The sequence below is a fragment of the Gossypium arboreum genome, chromosome 11 (assembly GCF_025698485.1).
Source record: "Gossypium arboreum isolate Shixiya-1 chromosome 11, ASM2569848v2, whole genome shotgun sequence".
NCBI lineage: Eukaryota > Viridiplantae > Streptophyta > Magnoliopsida > Malvales > Malvaceae > Gossypium > Gossypium arboreum.
Window position 1 is genome coordinate 137,155,952 of NC_069080.1, and position 23,903 is coordinate 137,179,854.

A 23,903-nucleotide genomic window follows, 5' to 3' on the forward strand; every position below is an offset into this window, starting at 1 on the left:
TTCTTTTAACTAAAAGAAAAATGGACTTAATTTATAAAATTAAAAAGTACAGGGGCTGATATCACAATTAAACCATAAATCTCGAACTCTTTCTAATTTTTAATGGCGTGGAGAAAATCAAGCAAAACAGTGCTCTTGCACTTAGGGCATTTAGGGTCATCATTCTCTGACAGCATCACGTACATGAGGCACCTTGGGCACCCAACTAGCATCATGGGTGTCGCCGCCGCCACATCCGCCGCAGCATCGGTGGAAGTGTCAACTTCATGCATCTGGTTCGTCTCTGACAGCACACATGAACTTGCGGAAGAAGAATTCTCCGCCGTCGTCGATGATTCCTCTGTTGGGTTAACCCTCGGCGGTGATAGGTTCAGTTTCAACTCCAGCTTGGGACCATTTCCACCACTCATTTCTTTTTTCTCTTAGAATTTTACGTATAAAAATCAAACCTGAAATTAAACATAAAAAAAAAAAGTTAGTGAATATATATATGAGTATGTATGTATATAAAATCAAACTTGAATATATAAGAAAACCCAGAAGAAAAACAAGTTATTTTCAACATATATAACAAAAAAAACCCATAAAAACAAAAACTTGGGGCGATTTTTTTGACTAATATTCACTAGGGTTTACGTATAAAATCAAACTTGAAATGAAATATACAAGAAAACCCAGAAAAAAAGTTATTTCGACATAATATAACAAAAAAAAGGGGCCATTTTTGGATCATTTGATCTTAGTTTTAGGATTGAATTGTTTTGAAAAATTTGATACCTTGATGAAGAATCAAAGCTAGTGAGGTTGGTGAGGGTGGGGGTATATTGAAGGGAACCAAAAAAAAAGGAATATATATAAAGGGAGAGAGATGGGGGTTCCGGTCCATTTAAAGCTATGGAGTTTGAAAATATTGGTCGAAGAAAGAATATATATATATATATATATATATATATATATTTTCAAATAGTATTAGGGTAATCTGATTTGGTGAGCAAAATCCAGAAATCTTGTTTAGAGGACGAAATAAATTCTAAAATTTCGAGGGGTTGAAGCTAAAAAATTTATTTTAAAAAGGTTTGAATTATAAAATTATTTTTTTAGGAGGGATTGAAATTAAATTTTTTTATTTATTTACATGATTAAAATATTAAAATTCGAGTTTCGTTAATAATTTGATTTATAAATATCACTTTCGATGTTATGTAAAATCGACTGGATAACCTCTTTTAAATTTGGAAGCCTCCTCTCACCTAATGCCATGAAAATTATGCAAAATATAAAAATGGAAATGGCAATAAATGTTTTGTATCATGAAGAAGGAAAGCTGTACATTCATTACTTTATGTTAAAGATATATATATTGGAGTATCATGTAATACAGACCATGCAAAGTCAAGTTGTTTTATCCAAAAATATTAGATATAGAGATAAGATATATTACGCTATAAAAAAAAAGATATTGGTTTGAATTTTGGAGATGATATTAAGGACGACAGTTATCAACGAAGATTTAAAAAAAATAAATTAAGAGGAGTTAGAATTGAATTATAAATTTTGAGAGGCTAAAATATAATTTTAGCACGTAATGATTTCATCAATTTTTGAGAAAAACTATTTTTTTTTTAATTTTTAGGACAAAAGTGTAAATTTATCATATATATAAATTTATAATTTAATAAATTCTTTAAGAGATTATACGGTAATTTTCTATTTTAGGGGGAGGAGCAACGCGTAGCCTGTCCTTTACATTTTCCCCTAGCAATCATGAGTTTCAAAAGTATTAGTCTTCGTAAACTATAAAACAAGCATTAACGATACATTGGTTATTAAAAAAAAAAAAACCTCCAATAGCTTTTAGGATTAAATACTAAAACGGTACAAAGGTCGGGTCCTATTCGCATATTAATAAAAGAACTAATTGCATCGAACATTCTCAAATTATGTCTCTCACTTTAAATTGGTCCCCAGATTTTAAAATGTTCTAATTACATCCTCAAGCTATTGATGTTATATCAATCATGTGCTACCATTATTTAAATCGTTAATTTAACCATTAAATAATACGTAAAATCTTATGTGACATATAATTTAAAATGAAAATTAAAAAAATTTAAATATTGTCCCATAACTTTAAAATTAAAATTAAAAACTAAAAATAAAATAAAATAAAATAAAATAAAATATTTATTTTAAATTATATCATGATTAAATTAATGATTTTAGTAATGGAGGAATCTTATTGATATAACATCAATATTTTAAAAATAAAAATTAAATTAATGAAAGAACTTTTTAAAATTTGGGCACCAATTTAAACGAGTGTCACAGTTTGGGGATGTCCGATGAAATTAACTCTAACCATTTATGATAATATATTTCTTTATTAAACAAGGTAATTAATAATTTTATTAATTATTTATAATATTATGAAAAGAAAATATTGAATGCAATTAATGGAGTGGTTAGTAAAATATTAGTATTTATAATTTTTTAAAGTAGTATTTATAGTCAAATTCTTCAACATCTTTATTTAGAAAATAATTATGAATTTCATTAAATAAAAAAGAAAATAAGTATGACCTCTTTCCATAAGAAAACAATAACATTGACCACCATTTATTTTGATGCTTCAACCAATAATGATAATAAATTAAATTCATTTTAATAATTTTATTATCAAATTTAAAAGTATAAAATTTAATTATTGGGTTTTTGTTAATCTAGTATTTTATATTATATAAATTTGATTTTTAAAATTGACCTTTTATTTTTAAAATTATTATGTATAAAATATTTTAATATATTATAAAAATTCAATGAAGTAGTTTTAATATATTTTTATAAAATTCAATTAATTAAAATATTTAAAATAATTGAGATCAAATTTAAAAAAATGCAAATAAAAATTATTTATAAATATAATTTTAACATTGTCAATATATTATTTATAGACTCTTCCTACCACATCATCCGTGGTTCATTCCCAATTATTTAATAATATTTTAATAATTTTTTCCATGTCATTGATAAATAATTTTAATAATCATTTTATTTTCAGAGTTTAGGAATTTTAATTCAGGGTTCGGGATTCGTGTTTAAGGTTCAAAATTTTTGGTTTGAGGTTCTGATTTCATTATAAAAAATTATTAAAATTATGTACCAATCACGTAAAAAAAAATTATTGAAAAGGAACCATAAATAATGTAGTAAGACAATAATTATATCTTAGTTTTGCTTACCCCTTCAGTGTTGAGAGAAGACATTCTCCCTAATTCAACCGACATATTTACCGGAACCAATTTTCCTTTTTTCAGTTTTTTTTTCTTTCATAATTTCATTTTTGCATATCATTAATATGTATAAATGCGAATCAAATCGGATGATGAAAAATTTGATGATTTTAAATTAATATTATTGATTTAAATTTTATAAATTCTGTAAATGAAGAAAATAAGATTAAAAAATTCTTTTATTTAAAAGTTAAATTTAACTCGATTTTAAATTTAATCGAGATATGAATATAAAAATATACTATAAAAGGAAAAATTGTCACCTTTGAAAAATTGTCACCTTTATATATTTGGTAACTTTCAATCAAGTATTGAGATTATAATGTAAAATTATTGCTACTCATTCATCCATGCTTTGACAAATTTCAAAGGAAAAAATTGAATTTGATTTTTGCTATTTAGAGAAGAGAAATCTTTTGAAAATGAGAAATGTATATTCAAATTCGAGATTAATAATTGTCACGTGTCATATTCTTTTTATGTATTTAAATATTGTTACAGATCTTACAATCACATGTCATCCTTTCTGTTTTTAGTCACTAATCATAAAGTCAGTCGGATATTAATTCAATTAAAAAATGACTAAAATCTCTTTTATTTAAAAGGAAATAAAAATTTATTTTAAGAGTATTTTTATCTTTTATATTGAATTTATAAACCCAAAATACATTTCAATCAAAAATCACATTGAGGAGGACACTTTTATTCCATAAGCCTATAAAGCATATTAACTTAAAGCATCCATGAAATATTTACAAGAGATATTCAAAGAGTTGCATGTAATGTATTCTAACTTGTAAGTCAAGTAAATCAATGATCATTATGAAGGTACAAAGGAGGAAGAAAGAAAGAAATCAAGGTTTATGTAATTGCACATAGCAAGCAGTATTGTGATTCTATTGGCAGTGACCCAATAATGTTAGTCATCTAACATTGGCTGCTGCTCAATCTCACTTAAATGTTCACTCAAAGCAAATGCAGAGCCGTTACTAATCTCGGTTTCAGCCTTACACCATAGCAATTGTTCACGAAGATTCCTCACTTGCTCGTTCAGTTTCTGAATATTCCTTTCTTGAGAAAGTATGATCTGCGACAAAGTTGATAAAATATCACTCTGAACAGTCACTGAATACTAGGAGATGAAGATGATGTATGCCATCTTAAAACAACAGAGGAATTTCAGTTCAGTTCAAGCAACTATACCAGAAGGAAACAACAAATGCAGCCTCAAACAAAACAAATAAGTGAGATATAGACAAATTGGGTCATATTGGGTTCAAGGGACAATGGGAATGGATTAGCTGTTGGGTGGTTAGGGCCCCCTATCGTGAACATTTTGTACAATGTATGCCTACTTTTTTTTTGAAACATTTCTGGTTGTTTTGGTAGATGGGGAAGGACTTGTTAGGATGTCACTTTTAGAAGGGCAGAATCTATGTGTAGTGTCGAACAAGTAGGTGTAACTGTTGAGTTCCATGGTGGCAAACTCAATGGGGTGAGTTATAGCGATCCGGCTGTGAAAAAATATACTAGACGTGCTCAATCAGGTGAAATTTTAAACAATATGGCACTATTAGCATTATGTATATATCAAGGTATTTTTAAATGGAAACTAAGGCAATTTCAAACAATGGTGTAGAGGTCCATATTAGATGGGCAACTTAGGCAAACAAACTTCCAATAAGACAATCATATATAAGGTACCTGCCAAAACAAATAGTAATTCAGAAGCAGTTCTAGATTGAAGAAATAAATTGGTAAAAGCACCATGGAAGCCCCTGTAATAGGGAGTCAAATTGCATTTTTCCTCTATACATTAGATCAAAGAGCAAATTGGTCATTTTTATTTTTATTTAAATTTCATCCATTTCTAATGTTAAAAACTAGCATGGTTGATGGTATAACTAAATAGTTACACATGGCATGCCACGTGCACCTCATGCTGATGTACAAGGACCAACTTTTAAGAGTAAAAATGGATGGAATTTTTAACTGAAGGACAGGTTTGTTCTTTGATCTAATGTACCGGGACTAATTTGTCCATTTTTTAAGTAGAGAGGGCAAAACGCAATCCGACTCCTAGTACAAAGGCCTCTATGGTGCTTTTACCAAATAAATCCTACCTAACTTAAAATTTGATATTATTTGTGGCATTTGCAACAAAAAACACTCAAATATTTCACTTACTGCTTCTAAGTGAAGTGATTAACAGAATTAGAAGGTGGAAGGAGGCAAAACTTAAAGCAAAACCTTGCTACTTAAGGTTTCCACTGATGGAATTGCATCTGGGGAAATGAAATAAAAAATCAAGAAACTGAGACAGACCAAAACAGAGCTGTATGTCCAAAAGTGAGATGTACCAATTCATGATTCGTATCTACACAAAACTCGTTGAAATTGGCTGGAAATATAGATATAAGCTATGTTGCTTGGCCTCTATTTTTCTTGAAGTATATCTATTTGACACTCATGTCTCACGCATGGATATGGGAATATGACCTCTAAGGATCCTCAGCTTAAAAGAAATGGAAAACGTAAAAAGAATCTAACCATACTCGTCCGCTTGCAAGCATAAACTAAAAAGGAATTTACCCAGTTAGAACCCCACAGCAGTGAATTCGGATTAGTGGTGGCAAATGGCAACCCATTCATATTTAACCAGTGATCACTAGCTCAAAGCTACTACAAAAATTGTTCATTTTCTAAAAGGAATTAATTTTCTTTCCTTCCATTCTTTTACAGTAACAAGAAATTAATGAAAAGAAAATTATTATTTTTTCTTTCCATTTTCCATCTTTCCAACTAAGCCAATGAAATGAAAAATAAATATTCTATCTCCTACTTTCCTCCAATTTTTCATCCTCTAATTTTCTTTCCACCCTACCAAACAAAGCCAAGAATGAAACACTAGAAAATAATCCAACTGAGCACAAATTGAAGTATTGAAATCTTCATCAAAATGACCAAAAAGATGTGAACCTTCATGGAAGTAATTTACTGTTTCACACCCTTCCTTTTAGTATATCAAATTAAGCTAATTGAACTAGAAAATCTATTCAACATTCTCAGAATCTAAAACCTCATATAATTTCAACCAGATCATCACACTACAATTAACCCATAGAATTACCAATTCAAACAAGTCCATTTACAAGCCATTTTAATGAGAGTAATTAATCCACTAGTCTACATGCAAGAAAGATGAAAAAAAAAGCCATTTAAAATAGAAAACAAGCAAAAATATCACTTCACTTGCTGTAAATTATACCCTTTGCAAGCCAACAAATTGGGGGAGGGGGAATTTGAATAAAATTGCAAATTAACAACAATTAACAATCTAATTCATGATTTTTTATTAAAAAAGATAAAAGTTATATAAATAAAGAACAAATTGGGGGAAAGGCGAAACCTTTTCTTTGACGTATTCTTGGCGTTTGGAAAGGGATTGATCTTTGAGAGAAACAGTGGAAGTTGGCTCAATTTCTTCACCAAATTGCTGCTTCCATTCGAATTGAGAAGTGAGCATTACTATAAACACTATAAAAACTAGTAGCCAAGGCCTCGACATCAAATTTATTTAACACCCAAATCTTGAATTTAATTTTTTTCCCCTTTTTAATTTTTTGGGGATTTTTGAGAAATTGAAAAAAAATAATCTGTGAGCAAAGCGATTTTAGGCGAAGAACTTTGCTGGGGAAATAAATAATAAGAGAGGGTTAATTTCACTTGAAGTCCCCAAACACTGAGTTGGATTTTAAATTGATCCGAAATTCCAAAATATGTTAACTTTATGGTTAAATATGCAGAGTTTGTTTATCAATATTCGTGGCTAATTTTAAATAAATAAACTTAAATACAAATTTGAAATTATTAACGAATATAGACAGAACAGGGATAAGTTAAACAATAAACACACAAATATAAAAAGAAGTTTATTAGTTTAAGCTCGATTCATCTATCATCCTTTTTTTTTTTTTAGAAATTCTATTGTCGAAATTGAAATAGAGTGGAGCAAAATGTTCGATTCAAAAAATATTGACGTTATTGGAGTAGAGTTCGAGCAACACAAGTTATCGGAATAGAAAATTTTATTCAAAGATTGAACACCAAATATAAATAATTGAGTGTAAAATTACAATAAAAATCACTCATATTTTAAATAAATAAAAGAACTCAACCGAATGAAATCGAATCGAATATAAATTTATCTTTTTATTGGAATGTAAATAATTGCATGTCTGAGAGTTCGGAGTGTCCTGGAATACTATAAGATTGTAAGGAAGAAATTTCATCGAAGCATGTAATTCATGCGACAGGAATACATAATATAAACATGACGGAATATCTGTGTTAAGACGTAAGGCTTTGGATTGTCATTGACAACGAAGTATTAGTAACGCTATACCCTCCATCAACCACTAAATTAACGCCGCTCAAATATTGTGATTCGTTGCTAGCTAAATACAACGCCGCCGCCGCCACATCTTCCACCGTCAAAACCTTCCCTTTCAAGTTCGCTGCTTTAGAAGCCAAGCTTTCCACTGCTTCTTTCTCCACCCCCATGGCTTTCGTTAACATTGGCGTCGCCACCATATGCGGTGAAATGCAGTTGACTCTAATCCCATATTGTCCCAATTCAACTCATAAATTCTTGGCCAATCCCACCACCGCATGCTTCGACGCCACGTACGAATGCCCGGCAAAACCAGCCCACACCGACAACGAACTGGCGGTGAAAAGAATGCATCCATTCTTGGCCGGAATCATAACCCTAGAGGCATGTTTGGCACCCAAAAATCCGCCAAATACATTGATATCCATAACTTTCTTGAAATCTTCATTGCTTGTATCCACTATATCTGTCGCCAAATTGCCTACTCCAGCATTATTAAGCATGATGTCGAGCTTCCCGTACTTTGAAACAGCTAAATCCACTGCGTTTCGAACATCTGAATCACAAGTAACATCACAATGAGCATAAGAATTATTCCATGGCCGCCAAGTTGTTCGCAGATTGAGCTTCCGAGATCATCTTGAATGTCCGCAATGACAACTTTGGCTCCATGTTGAACGAAAAGCCTCGCCGTGCTCTCGCCAATTCCACTGGCTCCCCCTGTTATCAAGGCCACTTTACCTTCTAGCCTATCAAAAAGTCTTCAAATTCATTACTCGGTCTCAGGCATGGTTGTCGAGATACGGATGCATTTGACATGAACTCTACGCTTTTCGGTTAAATTTTGCTATTAGTCCCTTTACCATACGTAAGTTATAGATTTAATCCCTAAATTTTAATACGGCTCTTTTTAGTCCATATAATTTTTGAATTTTAAAATTTCAGTCTTGACCAGATGTTAGCTGTTAAATTCATTAATAAGTTCCAGTATTTAACTATATGTGTACCGCATTACTTGCAAAACATCTGATTAATGTATTTAACTATTGTCGTTTACGTTAAGACAAAATTCGAAAAATTCGAAACATATAAGGACTAAGAATGATCCAACTAGAGAACATAAACTAAACCTACAACTTTATGTATAATATATGACTAATAGCAGAGTTTAACCAAGCAAATCTAATTGCTATGATTTGGGCTAAAACTGAAATTTTAAAATTTAAAAAGTATATGAACTAAATTTGACCAATTCAAAAAATACATGGACTAGATACATAATTTATGCATAGTAAAGAGATTAATAGTAAAATTTAACCAAAAATTTCATATACTAACCAAGATGTATACACAACTTAGGCATGATAAATGTGATTTTACAAAATCTTTATCTCTACGAAAATATAACCGTCAATAAATCTCAATTTTTAGTGACAAATGAATCTATATCGATGAAAAAAATATCTTGACTATAAGGTAATGAGGCTTTATCGATCGAGGAAAAAACTTATAGTGATGATAGAATAACAAATTTTTCATGGATTAAAGTAATATCGATGTTGATTGAGTCTTAACTCTATCAGATTGTTAGAACAATTTGAACAGTATGAGTTTCAACTTATTTAAATGTGAAATATTCTCCAATTTAAAGATTTAGACTCGTAATATCGATGAATTCAGGATCATACGAGGACATATTTTCTAGACAATCAAGAGGACGAGACTAGAATTTTACCTTTTTACAGAACCCATCTTTGCACCGAAGAAAAAACCTCTTGAATTTAGTTGCAGCAATTGCATTTGTATTATGTTTTTGGACAATTTGATGATTAGGGTATTTATAGAAGAAAATAAAAATGAATTTAGTTTAACCAATGGCCTACCCTTTTTTTAGCACATAGGTATTCACAATATGCTTTAAAATATTATAGATTAATATATTATTTGGTACCTGAGTTTGACGTTTTTCTTAATGTGATATCTGTGTTATTTTTTGGTCCAATGCTGTATGTATATTTGATAAAATTATAAATTTTGATACTTGAAGGTAAAGATGTTAAATTTTTAGTGTAATTTGGGTTTTAAATTTGATTTAATGAAAACTCATAATTAGCTAATAATATTAGCAATTAATTTTCGTCAAATCAACTTTGAACCCAAATTAAATCACATCCATCAGACTGCATTTGACAAATTAAACGTGAAATGAAGCAAATTCGCAATTAACACTAAGCTTATTCTATTAGCAAAATCACGAGAAACTCAATCCTAATAATATAAGCAATTAATTTTCATTAAATCAACCCTAAAACCTAAATTAGACACTAAAAGTTAACACCATTATCTTTAAATACCAAAATATATAATTTTATCATATACATATATTGTATCGGACCAAAAAATAACAAAATTACCCCACTAAAAAAAATTGGTCAAACTATGAATTTATACATGCGAAAGTAGCTCATTGTTAATATCACCCTTATGGCATTGTAATCATCTATTTGGGTTTCAACATTAAGATGAGTTTTAGTTGAGATATCTTATAAAAACAATTTGTGTATTTTTATTGTATTCATATAATTTTATGTATTAATAATTCGTGTATTTGTATTGTATTTTTATAGCAATTGAAGCATCGGTTCGGAGGTGAAGTATAAAATTTTTTGAGGTGAAATTAAGTTGTATAATTTCATGAAAGTTAAAATGCAAATTAACCATTTTAATAGTTTATATCTTTATAAATTTTAAAGGATTAAATTAAAATTTTATTATTTTTGGGAATCGGAGTTGGACCCTATGACAATGTCTAGACTTTAAGAAATTTAAGATCTCAAGTTTAAATGCCATTTATTGAGTTCTCGTGTTTGTATCATGTTTTTTTTTTTATGAATTACAATAATAAGTTAAAGTTCAAACAACAAATGCTACTCGAACTCAGGCCAAACTTGGGATAGTGAACACCCTTGACCATTTTTATTTATTTATTAATATAATTGTATTTTTTATAATTTAAATTTTATATTATATAATTATATATCCGATCGGTACAATGGACTAATATCCATTAACGACTAGAATAACCTACCGTAGGGCCTGCCCGAAAAATGGGAGGGTTTGGGTAAAAATATAGGCCCGAAAAATAAGCTTGGGCAAAAAAAGAGGCCCGTTTAGAAAACGGGCTAGGCCTCGAGTAAGAGTTTTTTGGCACAGGCCCTGCCCAAATTATATATTAATATATTTTTATTTTATTTTTAATCATTTTAAAATTTTAATATAAGTATTTTTTATTATATTGTAAATTTGTGTATTGTTTTAAGAATTATTTTAGTATCATTTTTATTTGTTTTAATATTTGTTTTTATGTTTTTAAATATATTTGATTTATTATATTTTTAATTTTTTTATTTAATGAAATAAGCAAAAAAAAATTAATATGGGTCGGGCCAGGTCGGGCTCGGGCTTAGCAATTTTATTTCGAGCCAGACTGGGCCGGGGCCTAATAGACGGGCCTAAAATTTTATTCGGGCCCGGCCCGGCCCATGATCACCTCTAGATACAAGTCAATCTAACAGTAAGTGTTAAATATCGAAGAAGAAAGTTGTTTGAATTTTGATTCTCAGATTCATGACGTTCAAAGTTGCTTTATGAAAAAAAAAATGGATTGTATAAGAAAAAGGGAAAGAGAACTTTCAATTAATACAGACAATGCGAACAAAGATTTACTAATTTGGATTTTAGAGTGTTTTTATTTTTATATTAGCTAGTTTGTGACACAAAAAAAAAAAATTGAATAGTTGAGTAATTATTTTGTAGCTTTTTATGGTTGAGTGACAAAAAATATTTTTAATAACAGTTGATGACTATTTTGTAATTTTTTATAGTTAAGTGACAAAAAAATATTTATTAATAGTTGAGTAATTACTAGCAAATTTATCTTTATTTTTTCTCTAAATAGATCTAAGGTCCAATCTTTGATACAAAATTTTAAGCAAAGCCTTTACCATTTACCATTTTAAAACAATGAAAGCCCATTTAACTTGACCCGACCTGAACCAAAATATCAAACGACAGCGTATATGCAGAAACAAAACGTCCAAATAAAAAACCCAAGCGAAGACATGAAAGTGACCAATTTTTTCTTTAAAAAAGAAAACGAAAACCAGACCAAAAATGGTGCTTTGGTCATATCCACCGACGGTGAAACAACTAGCGGTGACGATCGGTTTTTGCCTCACCGGAGCTTCGTTCATTGCCGCCGGAGCTTACCTTTCGTTTGTAAATATTGGTCCTCAACAAGAACGTGCTAAAGCTCGTAGCCAATACGTCAAAGACCGGCTTCGAAAGATGCTCGACGATTAATCGCCGCTCAAAAAGAAAGAAGACCCGAGATAGTAAGGGTAAAATATAATCCTGGGTTTTTGTTTGATTTCTAAATGAAATAAAGTTTTGATGATTTTTTGCTTTACTAAACGGTAAATTTTAGTGGTGAATGAGACGAGTCCCTGTTTAAGTTTTTTTCTTTATCCATTCAAATATTTGTATGTGGATTCAAATTAGATAGGAAAATTTTGGCTTTTTTTTTGTGGAAATTATATGGTCAAAATTGGAATTTATTCAAAGTGTAATTTTTCCCATAACTTAATTTTTAATTTAATCAGAGGTGGTATCAGTAATTTTGTTGTGTGAAGATTTTGTTGTAGTGATAAGTTTACAATTACTCTAGGGGGGAAACTTGTTTTTGAACTTTGAATTTTGGTTAAGTGGATTTTGCCCAATGATGGAAAACTCATTGAATGTAGCAGTTCGACTGATTTTCGCTTTAGAGCATTTACTATAATAATCTGTTGTTCGATTCCTCTCCTTCTGTTTCTCTATCCTTTCTGGTTCCTATCGATAACTCTCTCCTTCTCTTTCCCTGTTCTCTTTCTCTATTCTTTCTATCTATGATTCTATTTATCTTCTTGTTGACACAGATGATGGTTGGTAAATTCTTTTAATGAAAACCAGTTTGAGCTTCTGGAGATCTCGAAATGGATCAATTGCAAAATCTACTTCAAGATAAAATTGGTGGGAAAATATTTACTTGTTTTGGATGACATTTGGAATGATGAGTTGGAAAAATGGTTAGTTTGAAGAGTTGTTGGTAGCTGGGGTTAATGGAAGTAGGATAATACTAACCACTCACTCTTTTTTAATGTAGTCGAGATTACTACTAAATGTCAGCCTCATATTCTAAAAGGCTTGTCTGATGATGATGCTTGGTCTTTGTTCAAATAAATAGCATTTGAGCAAAGATATGCAGGCTCAACAAATTCAGCCTTTGCAGAAATAGGAAAACATAATTTGGAAAGGTATGGTGCAGTTCCCTTAGTCATAAGGACGATAGCAAGTACTTTATCTTACAAAGAAACTGAAAGAGAGTGGTGTTCTTTCAAAGATAATAAATTTATTAGAATATATCAAACGAAGGTAAAATCTTACCTACACTTAAATTGAGCTACGATCATTTCCCATCTTATTTGAAGCATTGCTTTGCTTATTGCCAACTATATCCAAAAGATTATGAAATTTATGTACAAAGCCTTGTTCAATTTTGGATCTCACAAAGTTTTGTAAAGAAATTGAATCAAAGTCAATTTCTTGAAGATCAAGTTTGGGTATTTTAAAGATTTAGTTGAAAGAAGTTTCTTTCAAGACGTAGGAGAAAGATATCTAAGGAAAGAACTAACATGTAAAATGCATAATCTAGTTGAATAAGTAGTAGGGATGGAGAGTAGTATTGTAGATTCAAATAAAATTGCTAGTAAGGTTAGTGAAAACAGTGGCCACATATCAATTAAGCCTTCATTAATTCCTTCGTTTAAGGGAAAAAAGTTGTGAACCTTGTTACGATTTCCAAACATGTAACCAAACACGAGAATCTAAATTTTGAGGGACGAAACTTGAAATTTTAAACCAAATTCAAAATTTGAGTGATAAAACTTAAGATTTTATAATTACAAATTGTAGATGCTTACATGTATTAGCATTGTATGGTTTTGATTTTAAAATGATTCGACGCCCCATTCATAAGCTGAAACATTTGAGGTAGCTTGATCTTTCTAGGAATTTCAGTATTAAGAGCCTCTCAAAGAGTATTTGCAAGATACAAAATTTGCAAGTGCTGAAACTTGATCGGTGCTATTGGCTTGAAGAATTGCCGAAGAAGATTGAAAAATTGGTGAATCTTACCCATATTGGTTGTGAAGGCTGTTATGGCTTAACTCATATGTCACGTGGAATAGGAAAGTTGAGTTCCCTTGAAACGTTAAGCATGTTGGTAGTGGATAAACATGGTTCCCATGACGGTGCAGATGTAAGTGAATTGAGAGGACTTAACAACTTAATGGGAGAGCTAACAATTGGGATTCGTGAAAAATGCAAAAAGAGAAGTTTAAGGCTGCTAATTTGAAAGAGAAAGCAACGTTTGAGATCGTTGGTTTTTGAATGGAATCGTGGTGGTGGTGGTGATGATGATGATGATGCTGATGATGACAAGTCACTTGAAGACCTCCATCCCCATCCTAATCTCAAGGAGCTCAGTATTCGAAGAATTACGAATAAGTCACTGCGAGGAGCTGGAGCTATCACAGCTGGCTTCCAAATATTCCAAGATTATGCAAGCCTACGCTATCTATGGCTAGAAAATAGTCCGAAGTGTTGGCATCTTCCGGAGTGGCTTCAACATCTAACAAATCTGCAACAGTTTTATCTCATTGATTTGCCCAATTTAACATCGCTTCCGGATGAGATGCGTTGCCTAACCAATTTGCAGTAGTTAAAATATACATGGAGTTCCTCAGTTAGAGAAAAGGTGTGAGAAGGACATTGGTGCGGATTGGTATAAGATTGCTCACATCCCTTCAGGTTGGTCTTTTCCTTATTGAAATACTACTCCTACTAGTACTAATTCTTTAACTATCATTTTTCATGATATTTTTGCTAATTTGTGCAGTAACCCATTGGCCTACGCCTCTATTAGTCTGAAAGGCATTCGACAACTTTAATTTGATTTGTTTTGTGAGTGACGTGTGGATTTAAAAGAACATATGTGTTGGAACATTGGCAGCAACAACACATAAAATAACAACTTATTTGCTTAAGAACTAAGATGAAACCGAGAGTAAAACAAAGAACTTGAGCACTGAAATGGATGAGAAAAATCAGAAGCAATTTCCATTGATTGATAATGAAAAATAAATACAAAGTTAACAAGTCAAATGACCATTACCTAATAATTTACCTACTCCTACTAATAAGAGACTTAAGCTAACTTAGTTTACAAGACAAAACAAGCTGGTATGGCCAGCCTTGCATCCATCAAACTCAAGTCAAAATTTAAACAAAAAATACAAACTTTCATGTCAAGTTACAAGCTAACTTGATCAAGTTACATATGAACCAAAAAATAACAAAATAAAACAAGATAGCTAAGCTAGTTGCTGCTCTTGAACTCAGCTCGATCGTGCCCTTCAGGCTGAGCTGCTACTGCTTCATGCATCCTTCCAAGCTGCCAACGGTCCAATGTTGCATTGCAGGCCAAATCTCAACACTCCTCCTTGGACTGTATGCAACAAACACCTATTAGCTTCCTTAGTGTTTCAAACCTTGCTGTACCAAATGGCTTAGTCAAGATATCAGCCAATTGGTCTTGTGAACAACAATGCACTAAGCTGACTTCTTTAGATTGCTCAGCTTCTCTAACAAAGTGGAACTTTATCTTAAAGTGCTTGGTTTTGCCATGAAAGACTGGATTCTTGGCTATGGCAACAGCCGACTGATTGTCAACCATGATCTCAGTAGGATCACATTGGTTCTCATTTAGATCATGCAGTAATTTTTTGAGCCAAATGGCTTGATTCACTCCTGCTGCTGCTATGTATTCTGCCTCTGCAGTAGATTGAGCAACAGTTTGTTGCTTCTTTGAACTCCAACAAAACACACTCGAGCCAAGGGTGAAAAAGTACCCCGATGTGCTTTTCATATCATCAGTACAACCAGCCCAATCGCTATCTGAATAACCAACCAGTTTCAGCTCATTTTCTTTCTTAAACAGCATACCAAGCCTCAAGGTTCCTTTAATGTATCTCAGCACCCTCTTGGCAGCCCTGAAATGCACTTCATTACAACAGTGCATAAACTTTGCCAACAAACTCACAGCATACATTAAGTCAAGTCTGGTTGCTGTCAAATAGAGCAAGTAACCTATTAAACTCCTATACTCCTTCTCATTGACCCTTACATGATCACCAATGCTTGACAGCTTCTCTCATTGAGCCATTGGTGTGTTTACAGGCTTGCAATTTTGCATACTAAACTTGTCAAGTATCTTCAAAGCAAATGCATGTTGGCTGATGAAAATCCTTCGATCAGTTTGGTTCACTTCCATACCAAGGAAGTAGGTCATGACCCCCAAATCAGTCATATCAAATACCTCTTGCATCTGTGCTTCAGAACATCCTTGCTTCCAGTCACTAGCAAGTCATCAATATAAATCGAGACAATCAGCAATGTCTCATCCTTGGATTTCTTCACATAGAGGGTTGGCTCACTCAGGCTTTTCTCAAACCCGAGCTTAGTCAGGTAAGCATCTACCCTATCATACCATGCTCTAGGTGCTTGTTTCAGCCCATACAGAGCCTTCTTCAACCTATAGACCTTGTCTTCTTGTCCTTGGACTTGGATGCCATCGGATTGCTCTATGTAAATCTCCTCCTTGAGAAAACCATTCAAGAAGGCTGACTTAACATCAAGTTGATGTATCTGCCATTTCTTCTGTGCAGCCAAAGCAAATAGTAGCTTGATGGTATCCAATCTTGCAACTGGGGCAAAAGTCTCCTCAAAATCAACTCCATACTGCTGGCAATACCCCTTAACCACCAACCTTGCCTTGTGTTTATTCAATGAGCCATCAGCATTGAATTTTGCTCCAAAGACCTATCTAACTCCAATAACCTTCTTTTCTGGTCTCTCAACCAAGTCCCAAGTCTGATTCTTTTGAATCATGTCCATTTCAGCTTCCATAGCTTTCTTCCAATTCATGTCTTTAGTTGCTTCTTCATAGCTCGAAGGATCCACAATGGCCACATTGCATCTCTGATAAACATCAGCAATGGACCTAGTACCTCTCACAGGAAGGTCATCAACATTGCTATTACTAGGCTCACTTTCAATTAGCTTCAAGTTGCCTTCAGCTGAATCCTCTTCAAACTGACTTGCATTCGAACCATCCCAATTCCAAATCTTCTTTTCATCAAATCTAATGTCTCTACTTACCAAAATCTTCCTTGTTGAAGGATCATAGACTTTATAGCCTTTCTTGTCACTGCTATAGCCCACAAAATACAGGGAACAGACCTCTTTTCAAGCTTGGTCCTTCTTTCTGCAGGTACAAGGACATAGCATACACATCCAAAGACTTTTAAATGAGAGACAGATAGTTTGAGTCCATACCATGCTTCAAAGGGTGTCTTATCCTTGACAGCATGTGTTGGGAGCTTGTTGAGCAGGTACACCGAGCTATTGACAACCTCTGCCCAAAATGAGTTTGGAAGCTTGCTTTGGAACAACAAGTACCTAGCCATATCTATTACAGTCCTATTCTTCCTTTCACAAACTCCATTTTGCTGAGGAGTGTACACTGTGGTTAGCTGATGATGGATCCCAGTCTGTTCACATAACCTCTTGAATCTATCAGACAGATACTCAGCCTCATTGTCTGTTCTTAATGTCTTGATCCTACAAACAACCTAGTTTTTAGCCAAAGCTTTGAACTTTCCAAAAGCTTCAATCACATCAGACTTCTGTTTCAAGAAGAAAATCCAATAGAATCTGGTCAGAGCATCAATGAAAAGTACAAAGTACTTACTTCCATTTAGTGAAGGGGTCTTCATTGGGCCACAGATGTCAGAATATACCAGCTCAAGCTTCTCTCGAGCTCTCAATGCTTGATCAACTGGAAAAGGAAGCCTAGCTTGTTTGCCAAGTTGACAGACATCACAAACACCTTCAAGTGGCTCGACCTTGGTCATATCCTCTGCCAAACCAAGCTTATGCAGTAAGTTAAGTGACCTGAAATTGGCATGGCCTAGCCTCTTGTGCCATAGGCCAGCATTGTCACTTTGGCTCAAATATGCCCTTTTTTCAAGTTGACTAACATCCAACATGAAACACTTGTCCCCCATAGGTACTATGGCAATTTCCTAACCAAGAGAATCTTCAATAACACAGGAACCACTTCTAAAGAACAAGGAATAACCTTTTTCAACCAACTGACCAACACTGAGTAGGTTTTGGTCAATATCGGGCACATACAACATATCAGTAATTAGCTTGTTGCCTAAACTTGAGCTGATCAACACATCACCCCTGCCTTTAGCTTCAATTATGCTCCTATTGCCAATTCTGATCCTTGAACTAAAACTCCTGTCAAGCTCCTTAAACAGGTTCACATCAGCAGCTATGTGATGTGAGCATCCACTATCTACAAGCCAACTACATTTGCCTTTGCTTGTGGTTGCAAGGGAAGATGCACTGAAAACATGCTCCTTCTGAGCTTGTTGATCTTCAGCAGGACATGCCTGATCTTATTGCTGTACTGGTGCTTTGCCTTTGTTCCTACAAATTTTCTCAACATGACCATATTGCTTGCATTTCCAGCATTGAACATCTGGTCTTCTTCAACAGTTTCTTTCTGAGTGTGTGGTTCTTTTGCAATGAGTGCATGGTGGGTAGCTCTTCTTACTTGAATCCTTTCTAAATTTATCCTGTAACATCCCGAAATAGGGTCTAAACGGAACAGTGGTTGTGAAACCACAAATCTAAGGTAGAAAATTTTATTTTATTATTATTTTAAGGTTCATGATATGATTGCATGATTGTGTGAAAATTTCGTGATGAAATTCTATGCATAAGGTGCTTAAGTTGAGATTAGGGACTAAATCGAATAATTTGCAAAACTTGCATTCTAGAAGTTTTTAGTATGAAATTGCTTTGGAATATTAATGAGGAGGTCTTAAATAGAAATTTGACCAATTTCTAAGTCTATGGACAAAAATTGGACATGGATGAAATTTTTGGAAAATTTAGTAGTAAGGGCATTTTGGTCATTTAGTTATTAAAATGAATTAAAAACAAAATTAAAAGCCAATTTTTGTCTATCTTCTTCATTAGGACGAAATTTCAAGGGTTCTCCATAGCTAGGGTTTGTTTCAAGCTTTCAAACTCCATAGTAAGTGATTCCAAGCCCCGATAACTTGATTAAGCTTATTCTAGCAATAATTCAACCTAGGGTTCATATTTGGAAAAATAACCATAGGTGAAATTTGTGTATTTTGGTGTTTTATGATAGAATATGAGGTTTTAAATCATGTTAGACAACTTGTGCTACTCGGTTTTAAGTGAAAACGAGTAAAAGGGCTTAATCGGTAAAAATACCTAATAGTCATAAGTACATGTTAGAGTGTGAATTTGATGTTGTCATAGAAGGGAAAAATGATCAGAATGTCATAAAACATAAGAAAATAGGATGAATTTTAATTTACGAGCCTTGGGGAAAAAGTGCAAATATGTGAAAGTTTAGGGGCAAAAATATAATTTTGTAAAATTTTGGGTTAAGGACTGTTTTAATAAATGTGAGTATTAAATAAGCTAAATTTTTTATTATAGATCAAGAAGAACAAAATCTGGAGTTAGACCGGGGAAAGAAAAAGATAGTGGACTAAATCGATATAGTTGATCGTATTTTGTTTCGAGGTAAGTTTGTGGTAAATAAATGAAATATTCTATTATTTTATGTTAATGTTGTTAATTTCCAGCATGTGTAAATTTATTTTATGAAATTTTTCAAAGAAGAGTCAAGCATGAATTGACAGAAAAGTAATTTCAGAAAGTCCCTGTTGAACCTTAGGAATGTGTAGGATACAAATGTCATGACATTAGGGTTCAAGGATACCATGTAAGACCATGCTAAGGTATGGCAATTGGTAAGGTTTCTAAGGCAAGGAAATCATGTAAGACCATGTCAAGACATGGCATTGATAAGTTACTATGAGGCAAATGTCCCATGTAAGACCATGCCAAGGCATGGCATTGGTGAGTTCATAAGGCAAGGATACCATGTAAGACCATGTCAAGACATGGCAATGGTAAGTTTCAAAAGGATACCACGTAAGACCATGCCAAGGCATGGCATTGGTGAGTTCATAAGGCAAGGATACCATGTAAGACCATGTCAAGACATGGGAATGGTAAGTTTCAAAAGGATACCACGTAAGACCATGACAAGTCATGGCAATGGTAAGGTACCTGTGTATCCTTAGTATTCCAAGTGGTTCAACGGGAAAATTTAAAAAGAATATCAAGGTAAAGTAAGGTAAGGTAAGATGAGTTATACTAAAAAGGTAAGACAAGTTCATGCTAGAAGAGCAAAGGTAAGTACATAATGTTCATGTATGCTTGATAAGGAAAAAGGTAAGTAAAATGTATTAATAAATTTGATTAAGTAAGTAAGTATTTATGTAAGTGAGTAAGTGAAGAAGTTTAAAATATGTCTATGACAATTAATGAAGTTGCATTATGTAGTATCATGCCAAGTAGTAAGATAGTTCTTATGAATGTTGTTATTTATTTGCATGCAAACTTACTAAGCTTAATGCTTACCCTCTTTATTTTCTTTTTTTTTTATAGTTTTGTCAAGCTAACTCGGGGATCGTAAAAAAGTACGCCGAGGTCCCGCACACTATCACAAGGATTATTTTGGTATAGTTAGACGTTTCATTTTGAGTATGGCATGTATAGCATCGTAGCCATTTTGTGTGTATGATCTTATGATATGGCTAATAAATGGTATGTAAATGCTTGATAATGATTAGCTGTTAGAATGGCTAATCAAGGACATGTTTGGTGCTATGTATGCCTAAATGCTAGTTATTCCATGGAAATCATGAAAAGGTGAAATTAGCACAAAAGCAGAATCAGACAAGAGTGATGGCGTGAATTTGAAAAATCACTAAAAATAGTAGAAATGGAATTAAATGATTAGAGGTGTGCATAGGCCGGGTTACCCGGCTCGGCCTGAAGGCCCGCCCGAAAAATGGGAAGGTTTGGGTAAAAATATAGGCCCGAAATATGGGTTTGGGCACAAAAACGAGGCCCGTTTAGAAAATAGGCCGGGCTCGGGTAAAATTTTTTTTGGCGGGCCGGCCCATTACCAATTATATAATAAATATATATTTTTTTTATTTTTAATTATATTTATATTTTAATTTTAATTTTAATATAATCAATTTTTATTATATTTTTCAAATTGTGTAATTTTTAAGAATTGTTTTAATATATTTTTTATTTGTTTCTTGTTTTAATATTTGTTTTAAATGTATTTGATTATTTAATATATTTTAAAATTTTTTATTTAATAAAATAAGTTAAAAATATAATATGGGCCGGCCAGGCAGGGCTCGGGCTTAACAATTTTATTTCGGGCCGGGCTTGGGTAAATTTTTGGGCCCATATTTCAGGCCGGGCTGGGCTCGGGCCTAAAAACGGGCCTGAAATTTTCGGTGGGCCCGACCCGAACCCGGCCCGGCCCATGCACACCTCTATAAATGATGAATAAGTTATGAAATCAAATATTATTATGTCTATTTTCAAATGGAAGAAACAAAATAGGTAAATGAGATATATTTTATGAGATATTTAAATTTTTTGTGAAACAGGCCAGAGCGATTTCGGGATCCCCTGTTCTGACTTTGGAAATTCACCAAAAATTGTACAAAGATAATTAGAAGTCATTATTTACATGTACAGATTCCTTATTGAGTCTAGTTTTATGAGAAATAAACTTCATAGTAATTGGAACTCTGTATAGGGAGATATTTGATTCGTAATACACAGAGGTCAGAGCAGTCGAACCCTGAAACAGGGGAGACTTTAACTAATAAACTGTACTAGTTGGCCCAACCAAAAATTCTAAAAAAAAATTAGTTGATAGATATATGAGTCTAGTTTCATGAAAAATTTACGAAATTGGATTTCGAGTTTCGTAACTCGAGATATGAATTTTTAAGCGACTGTGACGCAGATTACCAGCTTCTCTGGAAGTTTTAAAAATAAATTGTTTGAGCTGTTTAAGTAATGAATTAAGTCCGTTAACACCTCGTGTTCGACTCCGGAAACGGTCACGGGTACGGGGCATTACATATCCTTCTTGTCAAGCCAAGGCTTCTTGCCTTTTTGATTTGCACTGGAGCTCTCTTTGGCCCTTGCTTGGAAGGCTCCCTCAGAGTGATCTTCTTGTGTATTAGCCCTTCTCTGCTCCAAAGCATAGAGTGAGTTCAACAATTCTGATAGAGAAATGGTTGTGAGGTCTCTCGAGTCCTCCAATGAGGATATCTTAGACTCGAATCTCTCAGGAAGTGTGGTGATTACCTTCTCAACCACCCTACTTTCAGCAAAGTCTACACCAAGCAACCTTATATTATTCACTGTGGCCATTATTCTATCTGCATGCTGCTTAATGGTCTCAGCATCTTTCATCTTAAGATTATTGAAATCTCTCCTCAGATTGATTAGCTGTTGCTGTCTAGTCTTCTCAGACCCCATAAATTCCTCCTTCAACCTGTCCCAAGCTTGCTTAGGTGAGTCACATGCCATAATGTGAGTAAAGATCACATCAGACACTCCATTCTGCAAGCAGGCCATGGCTTTAGGCTTCTTGGCAGTCTCCTCAGTATGCTGTCTCATCTGAGCAACGGTGGGATTGGCTCTCAATGAAGGTGGCTCGGCATCATTCTCCACTACACTCCACAAATCATGTGCCTGAAGGTAAGTCTTCATTTTTACCACCCAAATGTGGTAGTTCTCACCAGTGAACACAGGAGGTGGAGGTCGTGTGAAGCTCATCCTGCTGCAACAAGTTCAACAGCTAGTTTCCTACTTTCTTAAGCTTGATTTCACAAACAAACAACAACCAACAAGAGAAGGCCCTCAAAGAATTATGGCTCTCGATACCAATTGTTGGAACATTGGCAGCAACAACACATAAAATAACAACTTATTTGCTTAAGAACTAAGATGAAACTGAGAGCAAAACAAAGAACTTGAGCACTGAAATGGATGAGAAAAATCAGAAGCAATTTCCATTGATTGATAATGAAAAATAAATCCAAAGTTAACAAGTCAAATGACCATTACCTAATAATTTACCTACTCCCACTAATAAGAGACTTAAGCTAACTTAATTTACAAGACAAAGCAAGCTGGTATGGCCAGCCTTACATCCATCAAACTCAAGTCAAAATTTAAACAAAAAATACAAACTTTCATGTCAAGTTACAAGCTAACTTGATCAAGTTACAATAACAAAATAAAACAAGACAGCTAAGCTAGTTGCTGCTCTTGAACTCAGCTAGATCGTGCCCTTCAGGCTGAGCTGCTACTGCTTCATGCATCCTTCCAAGCTGCCAATGGTCCAATGTTGCATTGCAGGCCAAATCTCAACAATATGTTTATGGTAAGGAACTATAATTGAGTGTCATTGTTATACACCTTTTGAATGTTGGTTTTTAATTGCATAGTTAAAATGATTTGGGGAAGAGTTTACTTCATCGTATAAAGGTGAGCTCACACTACATGTTTGAGGGGTTGGGTATCAATCATTTCTTTGTACTGTAAAGAATATAATAGATTTATCTCTGGGTAAGATTCCTCAAACGTAGAACAAATTTTGAACTATGTAAATATTTTTACTTAAGTATGTGTCAACTTAGGAAAAGAAAAACACAATTTTCTCTTTCGGTGTTCCAAATAATGTTCCAGCACAAGAAAACAACTAATTATCAAGCAATTTTATGTACATTATGTAGATTATCATTTAATGAAAGGGCTTCACCCAAGAACAATTGAGCAATTTCAACTTGAAGACATTACAAGATTGAGCAATGAATCTCATAGCTTCATGTTATGATTGGTTGAATGCTTAGCTTAGCTCCATTCAATTACCATGTATTTAGGATATGAGCAATATGGATGCCCTGCAACAATTACAATCCCTTTTAGCTTGTTACAAAACAACTATACCTATATCCAATGTCTTCTTTTATCTTCCACTAATTTTTGTATTTTAAAAATTTTATTTTCATTCTGCATTAGTTTCTATATTGAAGAAGAAAATTTTGGGT

General features: G+C 33.2%; 2 protein-coding genes and 1 long non-coding RNA gene across 3 annotated transcripts; 1 reads left to right on the forward strand and 2 right to left on the reverse strand.

Annotated features, from left to right (window-relative positions):
- LOC108474091 (uncharacterized) lies at positions 1-921 on the reverse strand. Its single transcript, XR_008274452.1, has 2 exons — positions 778-921; positions 1-449 (listed from the first exon to the last, which is right to left on the reverse strand). It is a non-coding gene; the product is annotated as an uncharacterized LOC108474091 (long non-coding RNA).
- A 3,038-nt stretch (positions 922-3,959) lies between these two features.
- On the reverse strand, positions 3,960-6,985 carry LOC108474090 (uncharacterized). Its single transcript, XM_017775992.2, has 2 exons — positions 6,700-6,985; positions 3,960-4,377 (listed from the first exon to the last, which is right to left on the reverse strand). Exons 1-2 carry the CDS (start codon positions 6,856-6,858, stop codon positions 4,210-4,212), a joined length of 327 nt encoding a protein of 108 aa, XP_017631481.1. The 5' UTR covers positions 6,859-6,985; the 3' UTR covers positions 3,960-4,209.
- Positions 6,986-11,780: 4,795 nt separating this feature from the next.
- On the forward strand, positions 11,781-12,359 carry LOC108472546 (uncharacterized). The gene has a single exon (XM_053020913.1). The coding sequence runs from the start codon at positions 11,857-11,859 to the stop codon at positions 12,043-12,045; it is 189 nt and encodes a 62-aa protein (XP_052876873.1). The 5' UTR covers positions 11,781-11,856; the 3' UTR covers positions 12,046-12,359.
- Positions 12,360-23,903: the final 11,544 nt, after the last annotated feature.